The following is a 19,958-nucleotide window of genomic DNA, read 5'->3' as shown; positions in this document are numbered from 1 at the left end:
GTGCTCAGACCATCGGTTCAGGATGGAGGTTTTATCTGTTAGAAGCAGTTGACCATCTGCACTGAGTAGGGGGCTTTGAACCTGGTGTGTGGGTCCGTACACTGCTTTCAGGGCCTCATAGAATCCTCTTTGGTCACCCAAATCTGCGCATAGTTGTGTCTTTTCTGCTAGGTCGAGCCACCATTTGTTCTGGATGTCTCGAAGCTTCTGTTGGAGCTTACTGCATGCAAGACGAAAGGCGGCTTTTTTATATGGCAAGATGGCTGAGCAAGGTGTGCTTGGTGAGCAGTTCTCTTCTTCTTCAGCAATTCCTGGATCTCTTGATTGCTCTCATCAAACCAGTCTTTCTTTTTCTTGGAGGAGAACCCTAGGGACTCTTCAAAGGACTGCAGGATGCAACTTTTAATATGTTGCCAAAGCGCTTCAGGAGAGGGATCTATGGGATTATCTTTAAGTCTAGTTTGAAGGTTTCCCTGGAAGCTGTCTCTCACTGTGGCTGTTTGAAGATTGCTGACTTGGAGCCTCCGCCTTGGAATGCCGCCTCTCTTAGGTTTGGGCTTGAAGTGGGGGTTAAGTTTGCAGCGCACAAGGCGGTGGTCTGTTTGACATTCTGCACTCGGCATCACTCGAGTATGACAGACATCACTGACATTTCTCTGTTGTACTAAGATTTAGTCAATGAGGTGCCAGTGCTTGGATCGAGGATGCATCCAGGTTGTCTTCAGGCTGTCTTTCTGTTGAAAGACAGTGTTGGTGATGGTGAGCTGCCGTTCTGCGCAAAACTCTAGCAGGAGGCGTCTGTTGTCGTTGCAGTTTCCAACGCCATGCTTGCCCAGGACTCCTTTCCAGGCTTCAGAATTCTTACCTACTCTGGCATTGAAGTCACCAAGGATTATGATCTTATCATCTGCAGGAACATTTTGGGTGAGACGGCGCAGGTCTGTGTAGAATTTGTCTTTTTCCGCTGGGTCAGCTTGGAGAGTTGGGGCATATACGCTAAAAAGAACAACATGTTGCTTGTTGTGTAGAGGGAGGCGTAAGGACATAATGCGATCGGAGTGACCTGTCGGCAGATTTTCAAGTTTGGAGGCAATGGAGTTTTTAATCACAAAGCCAACTCCTGAAAGGTGTCTTTCGGTTTTGGCTTTGCCTGACCAGTAGAGTGTGTAGCCAGCACCATGTTCTTTAAGGCTGCCTTCCTCATGAAGACGAACTTCACTGAGAGCAGCAATGTCAATGTTGAGCTGTGACAGTTCATGGGCAATTAGAGCAGAACGACGCTCAGGACGTCCACTATCCCCAGTATCAAGCATGGTTCTGATGTTCCAACATGCGAGTGTTAGTTTGAGCACACCTTTGCAGGCAGGTGTATGCCTTTGAAATCTCTTTGTTTTTGTTTGACCGCATGGAAGATGCCGGTTGGTCGCGGTTATCCAACCGGGTGTGGAGATGAGCTTTGTTTAGGCCACCTTTGCTAGGCCCCTCTCCGTGTGGAGCAAGCAGTGCTGTCCCTAGAAAAGGCTGCTTGGTCATTCAGGATGCTGCCGCAAGAGACTGTCATCTCCGGGGTCAAGTCTCTAATGACCCATATCCTGAACCGCCCGCATGCAGGGTTGGGTCTGCGGCTTCCAGCTGCTTCCTATCACCTGCCGTTTTCGACCCTCACCTGTCGCTACAGGGCTTTGCAATGTGGGTAAACCCTTCAAGCCTGCGCAATGGATTTTTTAGGTGAGGCACAGCGTGTGCAGAACTGGCCGCACCCTCTACTCCCAAGGCTCATCTGCCACGGCCCAGCAAGCTTGGACGGTGACAGCGAATACCTCAGGATGTAGGTTTGGTTAGAGTATCCTTCTCTTAGATGGATGGCCTTACAGGGCTAAACAAGCTCCATCTGCCCGGGTTTGGGGCTGGAGTTGTTCTTCTCCTAGGATGGTTGCAAGACAGCTAGCGAGCCCATCCTGCCCGTGGACACACTTTGTCTGACCCTTCAGCTGAGACCTGTCTGGCATGGGAGACCCTACCGGCGGCACAAACCACCTCCAGCATAGCTCTCAACCTCATGAGGGCACGCAAGCTTCTCCCCCGCAACAAGAGGGTGTCCCCGGAGAAGATGATATGATTTAGTGGTTTAGGAATTACAGCTGTAGTGCTGGGTTGACAGTTGGACTTGATCTTAAAGGTCTCTTCAAATCTTAACAATTCTTTGATTCTGTGATTCTTGGCAGTGAATCATAGTGCTGAGGCTGTAAATTTGAAAGAATCCCATAACACACTGATGTAGACAATGTACTAGGCAAGTTCAGTGAATTTTATGGTTACACGTGTGTTAGGAAATGGTTAATATCAAATCAACTGCTGCTTCATGACTGAAGTGTGCTGTTGCTTGCTATTTCAAATATAACTATAAAGGTTAGTAGCATTTCCCACAATGATAATTTTTTCCTCCTTTCCTTGGCGTCTTTTCTTTTAATATTTTATATTATTATTCATGTACAAAAAAGATGGGATGACAACAAATTGGATTTTAGCTTTTTCATTATGAACTCAACTCAATGTATACAAAAAAAGTAGGAGGTACAATTTCACCAGACAATATGAAGGCATAAGACCCAAGCAGAACCTTTCAGATAGTTCATGCTTATCACAAATGTTTGGCTATTTTTCAGGAGGTTGAATAGTGTCAGGGTAAGAAAAATATATGCTGTGGGATTTTTTTTTAAGCTTGGAACAGTATTTCCTTGTAAAAAACAACTTCTCAACCTTAGGGAATATTAAATATTCATTTGACAAGGATGGAAAAGGGAGCTTCAGAGTTTCTCTTCTGTCCTTGGTAACTGCATTCACAGGAAAGTCTGCCATGAGAAATTAGGTCCAAGCTCCTGACCTGGAAACCTGAAAACACCGAGGCTGCTTTACTTTTGTTCATTTTGGTAACACAGGTTTAGGGACTGCACTGTAACTGAAATAAACCAAGATATCTTCTTCCTTTCTTCTATTCAAGGTTGATACAGATGAGATAGATTCATAGTTGCCTCTTGCAGGTAAGTCAGTCTTCCAAAAGTAGGTGATGGTGGATGAATAATGAAGTGCAAACCAAAATCCTATTCAAACTAAAAGGTCACCGTATATGTAGATGACAAGGGCTTGTTTTGTAATGGAAGAAACACAACTTTTCAAGAAAAAAAGACAAAAAAGGTACAGAACATAGTGCATATATAAAATAGTTGTAGCTATAATTGTTCAGGAAGACATGCTGAGTTTGATGAAAAATGCAGTCCTGCAGACATAATTCAGAATACTTTAAATACTGGAAAATAGACAGACTTGAAAAAAAATATTAAATTGGACTGATGGAGGAGCAGATTTGGAATATACAATAGAGTATTTTTAAGCATGCAACTCCAAACGTTTGAATCAAACAAAAATATGAAACTTATCTTTGTGCTGGGCTACAGGGATGCAACAGCACCCCACTAGACTTTACTCAGTCAAGACAAAGCTGTTCAAATGTAGATTGAACGCTTTTTGAGGGGTCAATTAAGGATAAAAAAGGATAAATTCCTAGAAGTTTCTTCCATCTTCAGAGGAAAAAGAAAATGAAATCTACCATATGGCAAAGAGAATACCCCATTTTTCCAGGTAAAAGAGCCATCTAACAGGTAGGTGGGATTTTGACATCTACACTAAGGACATGCCAGAGCCCTTTTCTTTAATGTTCTAACTAAATTAGTGATGTTCAGGTTAGAGATAGTAGTAGCTACACTCAAGCATTAAATCAGACTGTCATTATAAAATAAAAAAGTATCTTCAGTACCAAAACTACAGTATTCTTACAAGTCCTTCTGGTCATTGATAAAGGTAAATGCATTTAATTTCAGGAAATGTCTGTTTATTCTGAAAGCCTCGTTCTGAGGATCACTTTAAAACTTGGAAAATAAATAATCTGTAGGAACTTTGGAATGAACTGGTTCTACCACAGATAAGTACAAGGAAACCATGTCCCATACTGCTCTTGTTTGACAATGTTAGTACAAAAGGTAGTGAGTAATGAATTAAATTGGGGAATAAATGTTTTGAAAATAAAATAAAAACCAAAACCCAACAACCACAAAAAAAAAACAAAAAAAAAAAAACAAAAACAAAACACCCAACCCCCATCCCAAAAAAGCTCCCACAGAACATGTTGTTATGGGTTTAGCCAGGTGGGCCTAAACTTAGGTTTTAAAGTTCAGCTAGGCCTAGGATTGTCTGCTGATTTAAGCTGGGCTGAGCTAGCTAACAGCTGACTTCTTCCAGCCAATAATATTGTATTCCATACCATACTACATCATCTCAAAGGGTGTAAAATCCAGTGTGTGGGAGTGGCTTAGTTAGTTCCATCATTGCTGCACTAAGAGGAGGACATCTAGCACCTCCTCTGCTATGCTAAGCCCTGCTCCTGTTGCCTCTGCTTGCATTTTGTTTGCATTCAGGGAAGTAGAAATATTTTGTTGTTATACTTTCTCTTTCTTGCTGAGTGTCTTTTGGAGTGCTTATGAATTTAGAGTAATGGGCTTTGTGTTAATTGGGGAGTGGGAAGTTATTCCTTGTTATATATGCATAACTTGTCTAAGTGTGTGTTATATTGTAGTTCTCTCTTAGTTTTCTCTTCTCTCTCTAAATACATGTAGTTAGTTTCAGCATAAACCTGCTTTGAGGGTTTTCTTTCCTCTCTCCCTCCTCTCTTCCCTTGGCTGGTTGCGGGGGGAGGAACCCTTTTCACCCTGTCCTGGACAGTTGGCGTTTTGCCAGCTCAACCCGGGACACATGTCAAAAAAGTTATATTACATGTTAATGGATATATTCATTTTGCATTAGATATAAGACAACACTTTAAAAATGTTACAAGTATCAATTGGTACTTTCATTGAGAAATCGGATTAGAATTTAAATACCCTGAGTCAGAAATCTGATTTTAAAGACAAATGATGAATCAGCACTGAAAATGGCAGATTCAGTTCACATACACAGGCACTAATGAATCACCCAAAAGAGCTATTTTAAAAAAGAAAAAGGAAGTATGCAACAATTCTTTGCAAGAGGCTGTAGAAGTGACTGTTCATACCATAAAGTTAGCAACTGAAAGTAAATAGGACTTGTATAGGCTGCTTTCCTTGATTTCTTTATTTTGTGATTATTTCAATGCCAGAAACAATAATCAAAATAAACCTGAATATTTAAGTGTTCCTTCTGTGGATATAATCTATCAGGGATTCTAGCAGTATTCTGGTTTTCTGGCTAGTTCAATACCTCAAAAATCCAGTGCTTAATTAGCAATTCATTATTGATAATTGAATAATTACTGATATAAGGTTTATGATTAAAAATGTCTTGAATCTTAAATGAAAAAAAGAGAAAAAAGAACATCAGAAATAAAATTAATATAATGGAGCCTTCAAATCTGAGCCATGTAGGAAAGCACTTAATTAATGGTTCTGCGTCCCTTCTGCAGAGCTTTTCATATGCATCCCATGCTGCTTTCCTAATTTAATCTAAATAGGTGTACCAATAAATATTTTTCCATATTACAAAATCCTGAGTTTTATAGTATTCTCATTCCCCTGTTAGCTGGGAGCTTCATCTTGCTGCAGTGCATCCTAGCAAATTTTTGTTTTCTGGCAGTAGATCCATTGATATCTTTAAAACATACCCATATTTCTCAGCAAGTGAAAGGGTTTTACAAGGAGAAATGTGCTTTCAACCAAACGGTTGCAGCTGATACTAAAATTGAATAGTGTGCTTAGGTCAAATGTATAAATTGACTGGTTGGTTTTTATTTTAATAAAACCAGCTTATCTGAGATGAATTCTGTGCTTAGTCATGAAGTTTCAACCATTAAAATTACAGGCCTAAGCAGAAAGTTTTCATAACTGTTTTTAGGAGAAAAACTCATAAAGCCATCAAGATAAGCAGCACTGACTTTAAGTATAAACAACAAAATGTTGCATGAAGCAATGGTAATTTTGGCTCTGATAACTAGGTAATGTAATTTCAGTCTCTTTTGGTTCATGAAATGTTTGTTTCCATGTTGTTAAGAATAATGAAATATACAATACATGCAGTCTGTAAAAAAATGTGAAAGAGCCAAGACTTCATTCATGTGATATGAGAAAGTGAAATACTAAAAATCATTCTGGAAGAGAAAAAAATTATATAAGCCTTTTAAAGGATTCAAATTCAGAAAAATGAAATTACTTTGACTTGGATGTTATAACAACAAGAAAGAATCCTGCAACTATGTCAGTGGTATCTTCTGTGAACTGTAGATATCTAGTAACAGAAGGTATAATGCATCACATTAAAGTGGTATTAGATGAATGTTATGGAGAATGGCAAAAATGGGTAGTATATCTTAGACAGGAAAATGATACAACAGAAATACTGAAATAATTGAGATGATTTGATAATGGTATAATAATCTGATATTTGTAGGACTAATAGACAGTTTAAAAGAGTGTAATTGAGAACAGTAACTGAATTATAGACTCCTTCCTTTCCTCTCACTTCCTATCTGTTCTGCTGTTTTACTGGAGTGCTATCTTAAGTCATTCATTTCATAGTGGGCTGAATGTACATTTGTGTAGTTACAATTGCTTTATACTTAATTAAAAAGAGGAGGAAGTAAAAGGCAACCAGTGTACTATTTGTATTCAATGTGCTTTTAGTGTTGATCTATAATAACTGAGCTGTGGTATATATAAATACCTCATAAATGTGTTACTGTGAATCATCTAAAATGCTAATACATAGGATATAGCCAGTATTAAGCGTTTTTCTTTTTTTAAAAATAAGATAACTAGAAACACTTTTTATATAATAAGTAATTTCCCGGTACAAAGTGTTTTGTCAAGAAACTAATTCTTTGGCAAATCTTCTGGCTGCTGTAGAGCTGGTTGCACCTGTATACATTTCAAACTCCTCTCTCTGAGAGACTTTTCTCATATTTTAGTTTTTTAAACTTAAGCATTTTAGTCCTCCATATTTTCTCCTTGTATCTTAAAACCCTGTGTATTTATGAAAATTATACTTTAGATAGCAGCCACATACATTCAAAGAAGGAGGGTGCTTAAAGCTTCACAGTCATTATACCCAACCACCTGAAGCTCACATACATGATACCAGCTGTATCCTAACATCTGATCTCAATGAAAAAAAGAAACAAGGAAAATTTGGGGTTTTTAGCTTATCAAAGAGAAAGCTAAGCAGGAACTAGATCCAGTCTGTTATTACCAACACAAGAAAAAGTTATCTAACTAGAGGGTTCACAGACAAGATATCTTGGGGTCTACCAAGGTGAAAATAAGACACAGATTTTTAACCATTGCAAGAGTTTAGCGTATGAGATAGTATTACACAGCTGACCTGTGACTGAGTGGAGGGAGCATATAGTCTCTTGCATGTGTCTGGGGGATTTCCAAAGAAATCAAGCCCCTTCCCTTCTTCCAAGCTGTGTTTAATTAGTGTGGAGAGCTGAGCTGAACAAATCAGTGCCATCAGCAAGAGTGTTGGTCTAAGTTTTGTCTGTAATTCATTCTTGTGTGAACAGTACAGGGGGATCAGTGTGTTCCTCTGACCAGCTTCCACTAAGGACAGAACTAACATTTGAACACTCTTCTGTGTGCTGAAGCGCATTTGTATTATTGCTGTTACTACTGTCCTCTCTGAAATAGACTCATCATGGTCGTGAGAATAAGGTTGTACACCAAATGCACAAACTTAAATTAGCTTTTCTATATATATGAAGGCATGTTGCTAACTTGAAGCTACATTAGTGAAAAAACCTGAAGAAATACAATTTCCATTACCTCAAGCATGAGGTATTGCTGACAGCAGCAGCATATGGTTTCCCTAACATTTCCCTATCCAGAAGCTGGGGGAGGTCATGATTACAGAAAGTAAAGACCTCAATGGAGAAAACAGAGCACTGCAAGCTGGTGTACTGGCAGTTTCTATGTACCTAATGGAGAACAGAGATATCCAGTCTCTCCAATCTGAAACCTTCTTGCATTTCCCTTCAGTGGAGGTGTTCATTGTGGTTTTCTGTTTCACTGAGGCTGCAACTAGCAGTGGCTGCAGCCTAGGCAAAGGCACAGTCTAGAGCCTGGGAAATGCAGGTCAGGGTAGGGATCCTTGTAGGATTGTCATGGCAGAACCCAGATGAGCAGATGTGGAGGGCTGAAAGCAGCCTTTCAGGTGATGGAAAGTTTTGGGAAAAGGTTGTTCTACAGTGCATGAAACTGAAGGAATGATAATTCACAGATGAGATTGGTTAATAAAGCTGATATCTAATTAAATTGTGTGGCTTTTTTCTGTTTTACTGAACATTCAGAACATTGAAAGTGGAAAAGGTCATTTAAGTATTAATATTTAGTCTTAGATCAATATGTTCAATTGAGAAACTGTCAAACTACAAAAGCAATGTTAAAGTATTTTAATTTAAAATGTTTTCACATTCATTTTAAAATGAAAAATTACAAATTGTTAAATTTTGTTCATGGTTTGGGTCATTAGACGTACTTAACCTTAGAAAAATGACTATGTTGACATACTAATCTAGCTAATTTCTGTATTTATTAATTAAATGGAGGGACTTGTAATTTATGACCCTAAAGTGGATGTGAACAGCAATTTATATTATTTTTGTTGTACTTTGCATATGGCAGCCTCACAAGTAAATCTCTTACCTGATAAGTAACTGACAACTGTTGTCTTGCACACTGTTGGAAGAAGATACAGTTAAACATATTTGCAGCTGTGTCCATTTCCCTGTGCTTGCTTGGAGAGTTTGGGTTTGGGGTTTTTTTTTGGGGGGGGGCATTTGAGAAGAAAGTTGATGTGACTTATGAGAAATAGATTTTAGGATTATCAAGTTACCATACTTAATGATATTCTTCTAACAGCAGGTATACTTCATTGCATTTCTTATAAACGTTTGAATTCATGGTATAACTCGTGGGTTTTAAATATTAAAGAGATAGGATTGATTTAATGTACTTCATTGACAGATAAAATTTCCTGTGTTCTTATACGGGATCTTGTTGAAAAACTCCAGCTAGTAACTGTCATCTTGACTTTCTTTAAAGGTCCTTGCCTATACTGAAGGCCTCCACGGAAAATGGATGTTCAGCGAGATTCGGGCTGTTTTTTCAAGACGTTATCTTCTCCAGAACACAGCTTTGGAAGTGTTCATGGCAAACAGAAGTAGGTCATTGTTGTATTTGTTGCAAAAAAAATGTGCCAGTAGTTATTTTGTGTATTATTTATTATCTTAGAATTTAAACTCTGTACTTCCTTTGATAAAGTGCTTAGGTCTGTTCAATAATACTTATATTTATTCAGTGTGAATTGTATTAAAATCAATCACATAAATCAATCTCACTGCTTTCTGTGCACAAGGGAGACTTAGTTGCAAAACCATATCATTGCAATTGGTAAATTCTTCAGATGTTTGATAGGAAATTTGCTTTTTTTATTGTCCCACTCCACAGTTTCTGTAAATATTTTAGTGAAATATATAAAGGAATATTTATTTCCTTTTCTAATTATAAGCTGAGTTAAAGTAAAAAAAGTACCAGATAAATAAATAAATCCACTCAGTTTTCTGTATGTGCTACTCTGAATCAGAGTCCAGTGGTTGGTGAGGTGTGTCAGTGGTCTTTTGTCCTGAGGAGCTCTGATGTAAGTTTTGAATTCAACTGGAGAGAGAATTAAACAATTCCTTGGTCGTGTGTGTTTTAATGCACCATTTAGAAGACCAAATTCTGCGCCAACTACTAAACAGCTTCCCAACCCAATAAGAGGTAAATAGGAAGCTGTGGTTCCTCAGAAATACTCAGATCTTCCACAAAATGAGAGAGTTAATGGCAAAACATAAACCAGCTAATTATACATAGTTATGAAGTCCATCAGGAATTTGTGTTGTAGCCTGGATCCCCAGGAGGATAAAAGTGGAACTCACTTCTCTACCCAAATAGAAACTAGAGCATTTGAAAAATATACGCAGGTGGAGAAACAGACTTCTGCAAATGTTTTACTAGTCCATATTTTCTTTTCTTCTTTTTAGCTTCTGTTATGTTTAATTTTCCTGACCAAGCAACAGTGAAAAAAGTTGTGTACAGCTTACCACGAGTTGGAGTAGGAACCAGCTATGGTTTGCCACAAGCCAGGTAATTTAATTTAAAATAGTTAGTATATTTTGCATTTATTATGTTATAAAGTTGATATTTTTGAATGTCAGTACTAGAGCATTATTCCTCTCATAAAACTCTAGATTTTCTCTTTCTTAGGGTTACTTTGATAAACCTTACTTGCTATGTGGCCTATTAGTATGGAATAGAAATAAAAGCATTTTAAATTGATGATTAAATTTTTTTTTTTAATTCCAGAAAGTAAGTATCTTCCAGTGAAAAAAACTTACCTTATCTCTTCAAAGACTGGTTTCCTGTGAGGTTTTATGAATGTAGAGACTAATATTCATCCTTGCTGTGATTGTTATGCAGGATGTGGAACTGAACTTAGCTAGGTTTTGTGTTTGCTGAATGTAAATTTCTTCTATATGAATGTCTGTGTATTTTACTTCACTGCTTATCAGCATAGCGGCAATTTCCAAATTTCTTCTATACATTCATATGATGCATTATTATTCTTATGTTTCCAAAATTAAGAAGGATATACGTTGTAGAAAGACCAACTGAGATTTGGTCTCAGAGATTTAACATATAGCTTTTATTATCTCATCAACATCAATATCAAATCAGCCTATGACCAGAAATAAGGCTGGAAATTTTTCAAATCTTATGTTATAAATGTATTTCTATTTCAGTGATAGGTAACATGATCTTCCTGTTTACTTCCCTGAGTTGTAGGGGGGAAATTTCCTGCCTCATTTTTTTTTATTTTCTTTGTTGTTGTTGTTGTTGTTGTTAGGGTGTATCAGTAGAAATTTCGTGAAAAACTTTTTAGGTTCAGTTTCAAAATGAAACAAGAATAAATAAATATAAGGGAGAGAGGGAAAAGCAGGAAGTTCACAAAATATGGTGCTTTGGGTCCAGACAACCATTTGGCTTTGTTTGGTGAAAAGCCAATGATTTACTCATCAGTGTAATGTCTGGGGTGTATCTTTCTCTTTCTTGAAGTCACTTCCTACAAACTTAAACTTCACATTGTCCCAGTGCAAAATGTGGAAATACTTTGAAGTGTCAAAGCATTTTTAGATCTGGAGAATTATTTCATTCCCAGCTGAACATCATTCCTTGTCATGAGCTTGAGAGTCTCATGATACCTAAGTCTTGATGTCCTAAATGTGCTGAAGTCTTTAGGCAAACTGCCAGATTTCTCAAGTTTTCATTGAGATCAAGGAGAATTTGGGGCATTTACTTGGAAGGCACATCTTGTTAATATTTGCATTGCTCTTCCATATACTTTAGCTAAAGGAATTGCTGTCTCTATGTGGAAAGTAATGGTATTCTTTTCTGAAACAGAAATGGCCACACGTTCTAGCACAAACAAAATGCAAATTCCTCAATCAGAATTTCATATCCACAGTGACATTTTTTACTTTTGATATTCATATCCTTTGTGCATTATTCAGTGAATAATTGTCTGGAAAAGTTTGTTGATATATAATTATTTAGAAAAGTTTCATCTTCAATATAATATGCAGTTATTTTCATACTTTTTGATTAAAGTTAAATTTGAATCAGAAATGGGCTTGCTAGCCTTCAGAATATATCTGGCATATGGTAGTCAAGTTGTTTTTCTTCCTTTTTTTTTGTTGTTTTTGGATGGGTTTTTTCAGTAATCATGGTATGATTTATGCACAATAACAACTCTTTAATCAAGGTTTTTTTCTTGTTTTTTTTTTTCCCCCAATCTACATACTCATGTTTTCTTCAGTAGGATTGCAGTGAAGTAATTGTAGGAAATCTGACTCCCTAACTGCTCTGTACTTGATCTAATCTTTTGTTGATGTTAGAATATAGTTTCCCTTCCTATGAACATGTTGGTTCTGGAATGCTAATTTTTAAAATTATACTTATTTGTATAACTAACATGAGGAGAAATTATGCCGAGTAATCCAAAGGAGCTGCTATGCTGAGTAAAATCTTTTTTTATCACTGTTTTTTCAGATAGGCTCTACTTTAAAATATTTGAACAAAAGCAGATCTTTCCAGCTGTTTTGATTAATTTCTTTAGTTTTATTTATGTAAATAATATTTTATCTCTGATATTCCTCTGATAAACATGTCATCTAAAGTTACTTGAGTATCATAAAGACTTGTATTTGTGGTGGAAACATTTTGAAAAGTAAATTAATGTAGTACATGGACTTCAACAGCATTTCTGTTTTCATAATGAAACCCTGCAGTTAACAAAGATGCAGGGAAGTTCACTAATGGCACAAAGTATTGGAACCAGTGTGTCTTTCCAAGATGTTACAAACCTACTGTTCTGAGCAAGTCTCCAGTTTGTCACTTTGCTACCTTTCCCAACAGTCTGTCTAATGCTTTGATGGAACAAAGCTTTCAAGCCTGTGCTTAATGTTACAAACAATTACATCCTTAAAATGAATCACATGTTGAAGAGTTCAATCTGATTTGATAATCAAATTAGTCTGTCTTTGATAAATGCATTTTCACTCTTCCTGAAGCATGTTGCATTGATTGTAATTTCCTTAACCTTGCCAAATGATACAACTGGGCACAGTGCTGTGCGTTTTAATTTACTTCTGCAGCTCCATATGATTCTAGATAGGTAGAGTAATATCCGCATTTTTATCATGCTGTTAGCAGACTACTTTTGAGGGTTCTAACACCTCAGGTGTAATTCACTGATGCCTTTTTACTGAGGATAACATCACAGCTTAGAAACAAACTGTGAGCTGCCTCGTGATTTTGTAAGCATATAGAGATCAAAGAATTGGTAAAAGATATAGTACCTTACTTCACCACTAAACATGTGCTGGCACCTTTCACTAAAATTCTGTGGGCTACTAATGCATTAGAGGAAACAATGGCTGCAGTTATTAAAGCTAAGAAATTCAAGTGATGAACTTTTTCCTGAAAAAAAGTGTATTTTGACTGTTACCTAAACTATAGTCAACATCAGCTCAGCGCTGCCACATCAGTAGCTTGGAAATAGATTTCCAGATCTCCGTATGGCTGATTGTAAAGATTGGATTTTGGGAAGGGAGAGTGGTAATAAAACTAAGATTTGATGTCTGAAGGTATAAAACCCTTTTTAGAGCTTTGATCAAAATTCAGTCTTGCTGAGGCTCATCAGAATTCAATCACTTTCCTAAGTATTTTTTTTCCTCTTAACAGGAGCAACACAACACAAAATATAATGTAGGTGCAAGATACTTAAAGATCCTTTGTATGAGATTGGATTATAGCTAACTAAATTAAAAGTGACTGTGAAAGGGGGTGTGTCATACTCCACATATGGGATGTATAACATTCCTTCCCTTAACAAAATTGCATGAAGTGTTTTCTAAACATATTTAAACATATAAAACTTGAGAAATTGGATCATTCCATTGCACATCAGAGTCCTGCAGTTTCCATTTTGAGTAGATATTTCACGGTTCTCTAGAAGCAAAGGAAGCGCATTCATTTGTGCATCTTCATATTGGTGATGGCATATTGAAGAGAGAAATGGTTTGATCAAAGTTAGGTGGATTTAGCAAAACAGAAAACAGTGGGTCTTCCTGTATTAGCTGAAATAAGCAGGCTTGGAACCAATTTATTGTGCATAATTTCTTCCAGTCTGCTGAAATAACTGTGAATCATTCAAATACCTTAGATATAGAGTAAATAAGGACCTTTTTTAGTATATTTTGATTTTCTATAGAGTTCAATCAAATCAGGTATTCAAATGTGAAGTCCAGCACGTGACAGTTTATAGATTTTTGAAGCTCCCTAGGAGATTGTGAACATCACAAAGTCTAAAAGCAGCTACTGCACTCTTTGAATGCATAAATATTGTTTAATCATGAGTGGAACAGAAAGTCTGTGACAGAAATTCTTGGTAAATTTATTGATCTCCTCAGTATTTTTATTTTCTGTGCTTATTAGTTTGTGTGTAGTGTTAGTCAAAATTTACTGGGAACAATATGTCTTTGAGAGCTCCACTTCAAAAATAATTGTTAATCTATAAAATGCAATAAAAAGTATATTCAGATGTTTCTTTAGATAAATTGTTTCAAAAGAAATGTAATAGAAACAACTTTAAAACATTTTGTATTGCATTCTGTGTACTAGTAAAGTGTACTTACTTTTGGCATCCTAGAGTCTACTGTAAAGTAAGGCTAGCCAAGATGTCAAGACCTTATGTCCTGCTATTTGGGTAAATAATTTACATGGTCATTTTTGTATGCCCAATTTGTAAGCTGAAGTATGGCAGACATTGACAACCTACCCACTAGCAATTTAGAAATGTAATTGTGATAATTGCACATGCCAATGGCATAGAAGTACCCATAATTTCTCTGGAAATAGTTTAATGCATGTATAGAAAAGTATGTACATGTGTCTTTAGAAGTAGATGGTTCACATTTTTATAAACACTGCCCAATATGACAATTTGCACATTGCTTTAAGAGAATACTGAGCATTCAGAATCTAGAAATAGTACAGTTAGTGTGCTCAGTGTGCAACTGAAAGCTGAAGCACTGACTGTCCCGATTTACTCTTGGTGAACTATTCGAATACTACTAGAAACGTTCTTTAAATTCATTGAATTCAGCCTGCACATTGAAAATCTTCTTTGTTTTTGTTGTTTTTTACAGGTACAAACATTTTCTCTATAAATGAGTTGTGAGCAATGAGCCTGTTTCTGCTCATTGCAAATTGTTTTCTTAAGTACATTAGTCTAGACTGACTCTAGTCACCTGTGTTTTACCAACCAGAGTCAGTACATACAATGGAGAATTTCAAACTTGGTGCATGGTATTTGTTTACTGTGATGTTGTCAAATGGAATGTGGAAGAGCTGAAGTTTTCTGCTTTTCTTTTCCTTGGCATGTAGTTTTATTCTCTCTCCCTTATCCAGTCATGTAAGTGTTAGAAAATGCATGGAAATTGAGTATCTTAGAAGCTTCTGCTCCTCTTCCTAATGTGAATGAAATGCAATCCAGAAATCATTATGGAGAGGACAGGCAGATGAACTTGTGAGCAGGTAGCTGAGGAAAACTTGTTTCTTTCCGAAACCAGGCTATAAATAGAAATATTGAAAATTACTGGGTTATAGAAAAGAATCATGGGTAGCTGACCATGGAGGAGGTGCACAAATTGTGTGATAAATATCTTCAACCCATGTGGTGGAAATATATGGCACTTTAATCTATCACTCACTCATCTTAATGAACTTATCTTAATATATCCTTTTGAAACAGGAAAATGATATTCCTCTCTTATTCCTGCTGGACAAGCCAGGCACCAGGAGGTCTGCAGTTCTTTTAGTCCCAGTCTTTTAACCAGATTCAGTATAAAATAAAACACAAAATATATTATTCTGATTTATTACAATGCTGTAGTAATGGTAAAATAAAATATAGTTCTTAATTTTAGCCATTTTTCAAATAAGGATAATAGTGTCTTCTTGACTTCATTAAATGAAATAAAAAAGCCTCTGAGGGAATCTGAAATTAATCACACTAATTACGTTGCCCTACATCTTAACATTTAATGAGACTCTTAAAAAATCATTCTTTAAATGTATTTCCTAGGAGAATCTCTCTGGCCACACCCCGACAGCTTTATAAATCCTCCAACATGACTCAGCGCTGGCAGAGACGGGAGATATCTAACTTTGAATACTTGATGTTTCTCAATACTATAGCAGGTAAGGCTTCTGACTCTTTAATCTTTCATAATATGTTTGTTTGTCAAAGTCTTAAGCACTGTGACTAGATAGAATACATTTATCCCTCTAGAATTCATCTGCACCTTTGTGATAGCTTTTGAAACACACACACATTAAATTTTATCAGAAAATGCACAACCTCTCACTGAGACTCTGGATTCGCGTATTGCTGTAGAGCCTGTTCCTCACTCCCCTTCTGCCATTTCCTCTGCTGACAGCTTTGTCTGAAGCTTTATTAGAGTCAACAAACCATTGCCAGAGAGTGTCTGGAAATAATAATGGTAAAATGTAATTTCACTACTTCATCATTCTCAGCAACAGCAACTAGACAGCAGAATAACAGCAGTATTCTGCCTAGTACAGATGTCACCTGGATTGTGGTATGATTAGATTACAGCATCTTTTCTCATTTGGTTCTTTGAGTTGAACTATAATATCAGGTTAGGTATTTAAAATTAGAAATAACTGCCATAGACATCCATTCATTATTGACAAAAGAAGAGCTTTTCTGGCAATTGTCATTAATTAAACATTCACAAATATATTATTCCTTTCACCTTTCCCTTTTCTATATGTTAACTTCTGTGGTAGTTTTAAATGTAAAAAGCCTCAGTTTTTTACACTATATACAGAGATTTCCAGGAGGTTGTCTACTGTTATGATTCCTGCCTGTAGCACACATGCTGCTTATGAACCTGCCTGCAGAGAGCCTTCCTCAGACATTTCATTTCAGTGAGCTTTAATTTGAAACCCAAATTAAATTCCACCAGGCATCACTTTGTACTCCAGTGTTACACCTCTCTTTTTACTCGGTCCTGCCTTTTATGCTTGAGGTTATCTTCAGGACAGATGGAAGATACATGTACAGTGTGAAAGCCAACGGTAGCACTTGTTACGCTGACCAGTCTGAGGACAGTCACTGTGTTCTTTCCAGTAGGGTAGTGGCAGAATTCAGGAGCTTTGTTGTAGGGAAAAAGCTGAGCTATTTGTTGTAGTGAGAGGTTTTTCCTTGTCCCAGCCTGTCCGTCCCCAACAACACCTCAGGTTTCAGCATCTGGATACCTGGATGAATTCTCACAGAGATAAAGGTCCAGGCTCCAAAGTGGGTTAAAAGAATGTTCAGCATAACTTTACTGGGGAGATGAACAGCTTGTATAATGTTTTCTGGGATACACATGAACTGGGACAGCTTAGGGATAGGTCAAGAGGTCTGTGCACGAGGCAAGGGCCTCTTTTCATTGGCTGAAAGCCAGCTACCACGACCTGGCCACGTGCTGGGCAGCCCAACCTCTGGCGACAGGCTGTCGCTGTCTTGGGTTGTTTACCTCCTCCTTCAGGCTGTCCCAAGGTCTGGCTGACCTTGCTAGCTTGCTAGGTCCTAATGTGAGGTCGTGCATGCGCAGGGGCTGAGGCCAAGCCTCTCCTACACTTGTCAAATTCACTTGCTTTGAAAACCTTTAGGTTTTTGCCTCTCTGCTTATATGGTAGTTATCTTCCATATATCCAGTTTTATGGATATTAATAAATGTGTCATCAAATTATTTCAGTGTGATATAGAAGTGCTACTACCGAACAGTTGGAAATCTGAGGCCATCTTTACCTTGTGCAGTTGAGCAAAAAGCAGAGTCCCTGAAACTACTGGAGATGTGGGTTGGAAAGTCCATCTGGTGAAGTCCAGTGTGGGCTCACCAGCTTGGTTCCCAAGCATTACAGCCGCAGTGCCGCAGCTCTCTGCTGGAGGAAGGAGCCCTGCTGAGCGTTTACTGCCTCTGGCGCAGTGCCATGAGAACGCCGCTAGGCTGCTTCTGGCCACTGGCCCAACTCCAGCTGCTCCATGCCTCTCACACATCCGCTGCCCTTCTGCGGATGAGGAAATACAGGCAGAGCCTTGCAGGCTCCCTGACTGCCTCACCTGAGCTTGGAGGATTTACTGGAGAGCTGGGAAGTTAGCCTAGGTCCCCTCAGTCCTTGTGCAATATATTAGCAGCAGAACTGTCCTTTGCTTGCAATTTCCTTTTTATGTATTCCTTTCTTCCACAAGCAGTGAGTCTAAACAGTTTAAATGAGAGTAGACAAGAGCCGAATCAATGTTTTTATAAATTACCTTTCAGTTTTAGTCAGTTTAAAACTCCAAGGTCATTTACTTATAGGTACTTCACCAAAGCATCCAAACCTATGAGACACCATTATGTCTGAAGTCAATTAGGAATCGCAGTGATACTTACACTAAAGTATCCACTGGTTAACAAGGATCAGCCTGAAAATGTTTCTTCAGAGTATCTCGTAGGTCTCCACAGAAGTGTTTCTTGCCCTGTTGTTTGATATTAGTACTGCTGGGCATGTTTTATAGCCAAACACTTAGAGTGGTTACATGAGACAAGTTTCTTTTATGGTCAGGAAATAGCATTCCTCTGCCTTACAACAGGGTGGCCTGACTTTAGCATTCCAGGTACCACTGCTATGGCCAAAGTTTGAAGGATTATTGACTATTTGTTATTTTTGGTGGGTGTCCGTGAGTTTGTATTGTATTTGGAAAAGCAGCTGGGTCACTACTTTAGAAGTGTCTATCTTTGACTCAAAGCATTTAATTTCTACCAAATTTCTTGGTATCAGTCTCTTACTGGTAAATCTCATTTGTTCATGTAATCTCATAGTTAATTGTATGAATTCACTTGCTCATTTCACATCATTACCTACCATATTATAAAATCTTTCAGCAGTTCATGATTTTTTTAAAATTAGAACCAATTTTATTCTCGATAGCTGAACTCCCTGCCAATGACACACACAAAACCTTTTCTCAAAACAACAGAATGAAAACTGACTGAAACCCAATCAGCAATTCTAAACATGACAATAAACTTTTTATTGCAGTTTGGAACAAACCTCAAAGTTTCCCATTTCCCAACTTTTTGACAGAATCAAAAATCCCCTCAAGTTATTTTTTGGAAGATCAATCTGGTTTTGTAGTTCTTATGAAGTTTGCACTTCAGTTAGGAAACTGACTTCCTAAAGCTGAGAACTTCGGGATATAGCAAAGAATCTCACCATAAAGTTCCTGGCAAACCAGAAACACACCCACAATGAAGTGCACCTGAGCTCCAACTCCAGGTGCAGGGGAGAAAGCTTCAAGACGTATGTTAGAAAGCCTAAAAGTTCTCACATACCCAAGCTCATCCTGGCTGCAATATTGCATGGCACTGTACCACCAGGGCCTGAGATCTGGGAAACTGCAGGGTCAGGAACTAATGAGGCAGACACTGCTGCTTTTACAGCCATGCCTGTGTTTTCTGTAAGTCTTCTGTTGAAAGGTATTTCTCAAAAACTTTTCCTTTACAACAAATAGATATTTTCTCATGAAGCCCCAACAAACTTAATAACTCTACCATAAATACAGTGCTGGAAGCAAAGTACCTCTAGTAGTCATTGCCCTAGTTTTTGGTAACAGTTATATACACTGTTTTGATAACTGTTCAGATATGTCTACATAAAACAGGCACAAATTCTTATATGCACTGAACACAGGACCCTCAGCAGTCAGAAGAAAATACAGGAATTTCTATTTTGTACACAAAGATAGAGTACTTGCTTGTGACCTCCTTTCTCAAATAAAGATACGTATTTTCTCTTTTCTTCTTGGAAATTCAATTTCCAAATACATTTTTAATTATACTCTTTCGTAATGAGATTCCATAAGAAATATTTTCTTAAAAGTTGCAACTTCTCTGCCAGCAATTGTTCATGTAGGCAGCGATGACCTAGTTTCAGAATATAACTGTTTATTTAAGCAGCATCTTTTTCTCTATCAATATTACTGCTTCTAGCTATTGAGAAATATATGCATCAATTTTTCTTTTATTCATGTTGCCACTTAGCTCCTACTGGCTTATTCAGCATATCTGACCTGTAGCTTAGTCAGAAACATGGAGGTTTGACACTTAAGAAATGTGGATTATCTGCTGGTAAGTAGGTGATAAGTGAGGTTTCTTCACTGTTTTTTTCTTCTCATCCAAATAGAGGTTCACTAACAAATGGTTCAGTACATCTTTTGCCAGT

At 37.5% G+C, this 19,958-nt stretch overlaps 1 protein-coding gene across 6 annotated transcripts in view; it reads left to right on the top strand.

Moving 5' to 3' along the window:
• Positions 1 to 19,958, top strand: part of NBEA (neurobeachin) — a 488,059-nt gene that overhangs the window by 374,875 nt on the left and 93,226 nt on the right. For all 6 annotated transcript variants that reach the window (XM_071552778.1, XM_071552759.1, XM_071552769.1 and 3 more), the window contains 3 exons: positions 9,123 to 9,240; positions 10,103 to 10,205; positions 15,766 to 15,881. In XM_071552778.1, the coding sequence (XP_071408879.1) occupies positions 9,123 to 9,240; positions 10,103 to 10,205; positions 15,766 to 15,881 (337 nt within the window). The remainder of the gene's footprint in view (positions 1 to 9,122; positions 9,241 to 10,102; positions 10,206 to 15,765; positions 15,882 to 19,958) is intronic.

This window comes from Pithys albifrons, chromosome 1 (genome assembly GCF_047495875.1).
Source record: "Pithys albifrons albifrons isolate INPA30051 chromosome 1, PitAlb_v1, whole genome shotgun sequence".
NCBI lineage: Eukaryota > Metazoa > Chordata > Aves > Passeriformes > Thamnophilidae > Pithys > Pithys albifrons.
The sequence above is the reverse complement of the archived record's forward strand: the minus strand, read 5'-3'. Positions and strand labels throughout refer to the sequence as shown.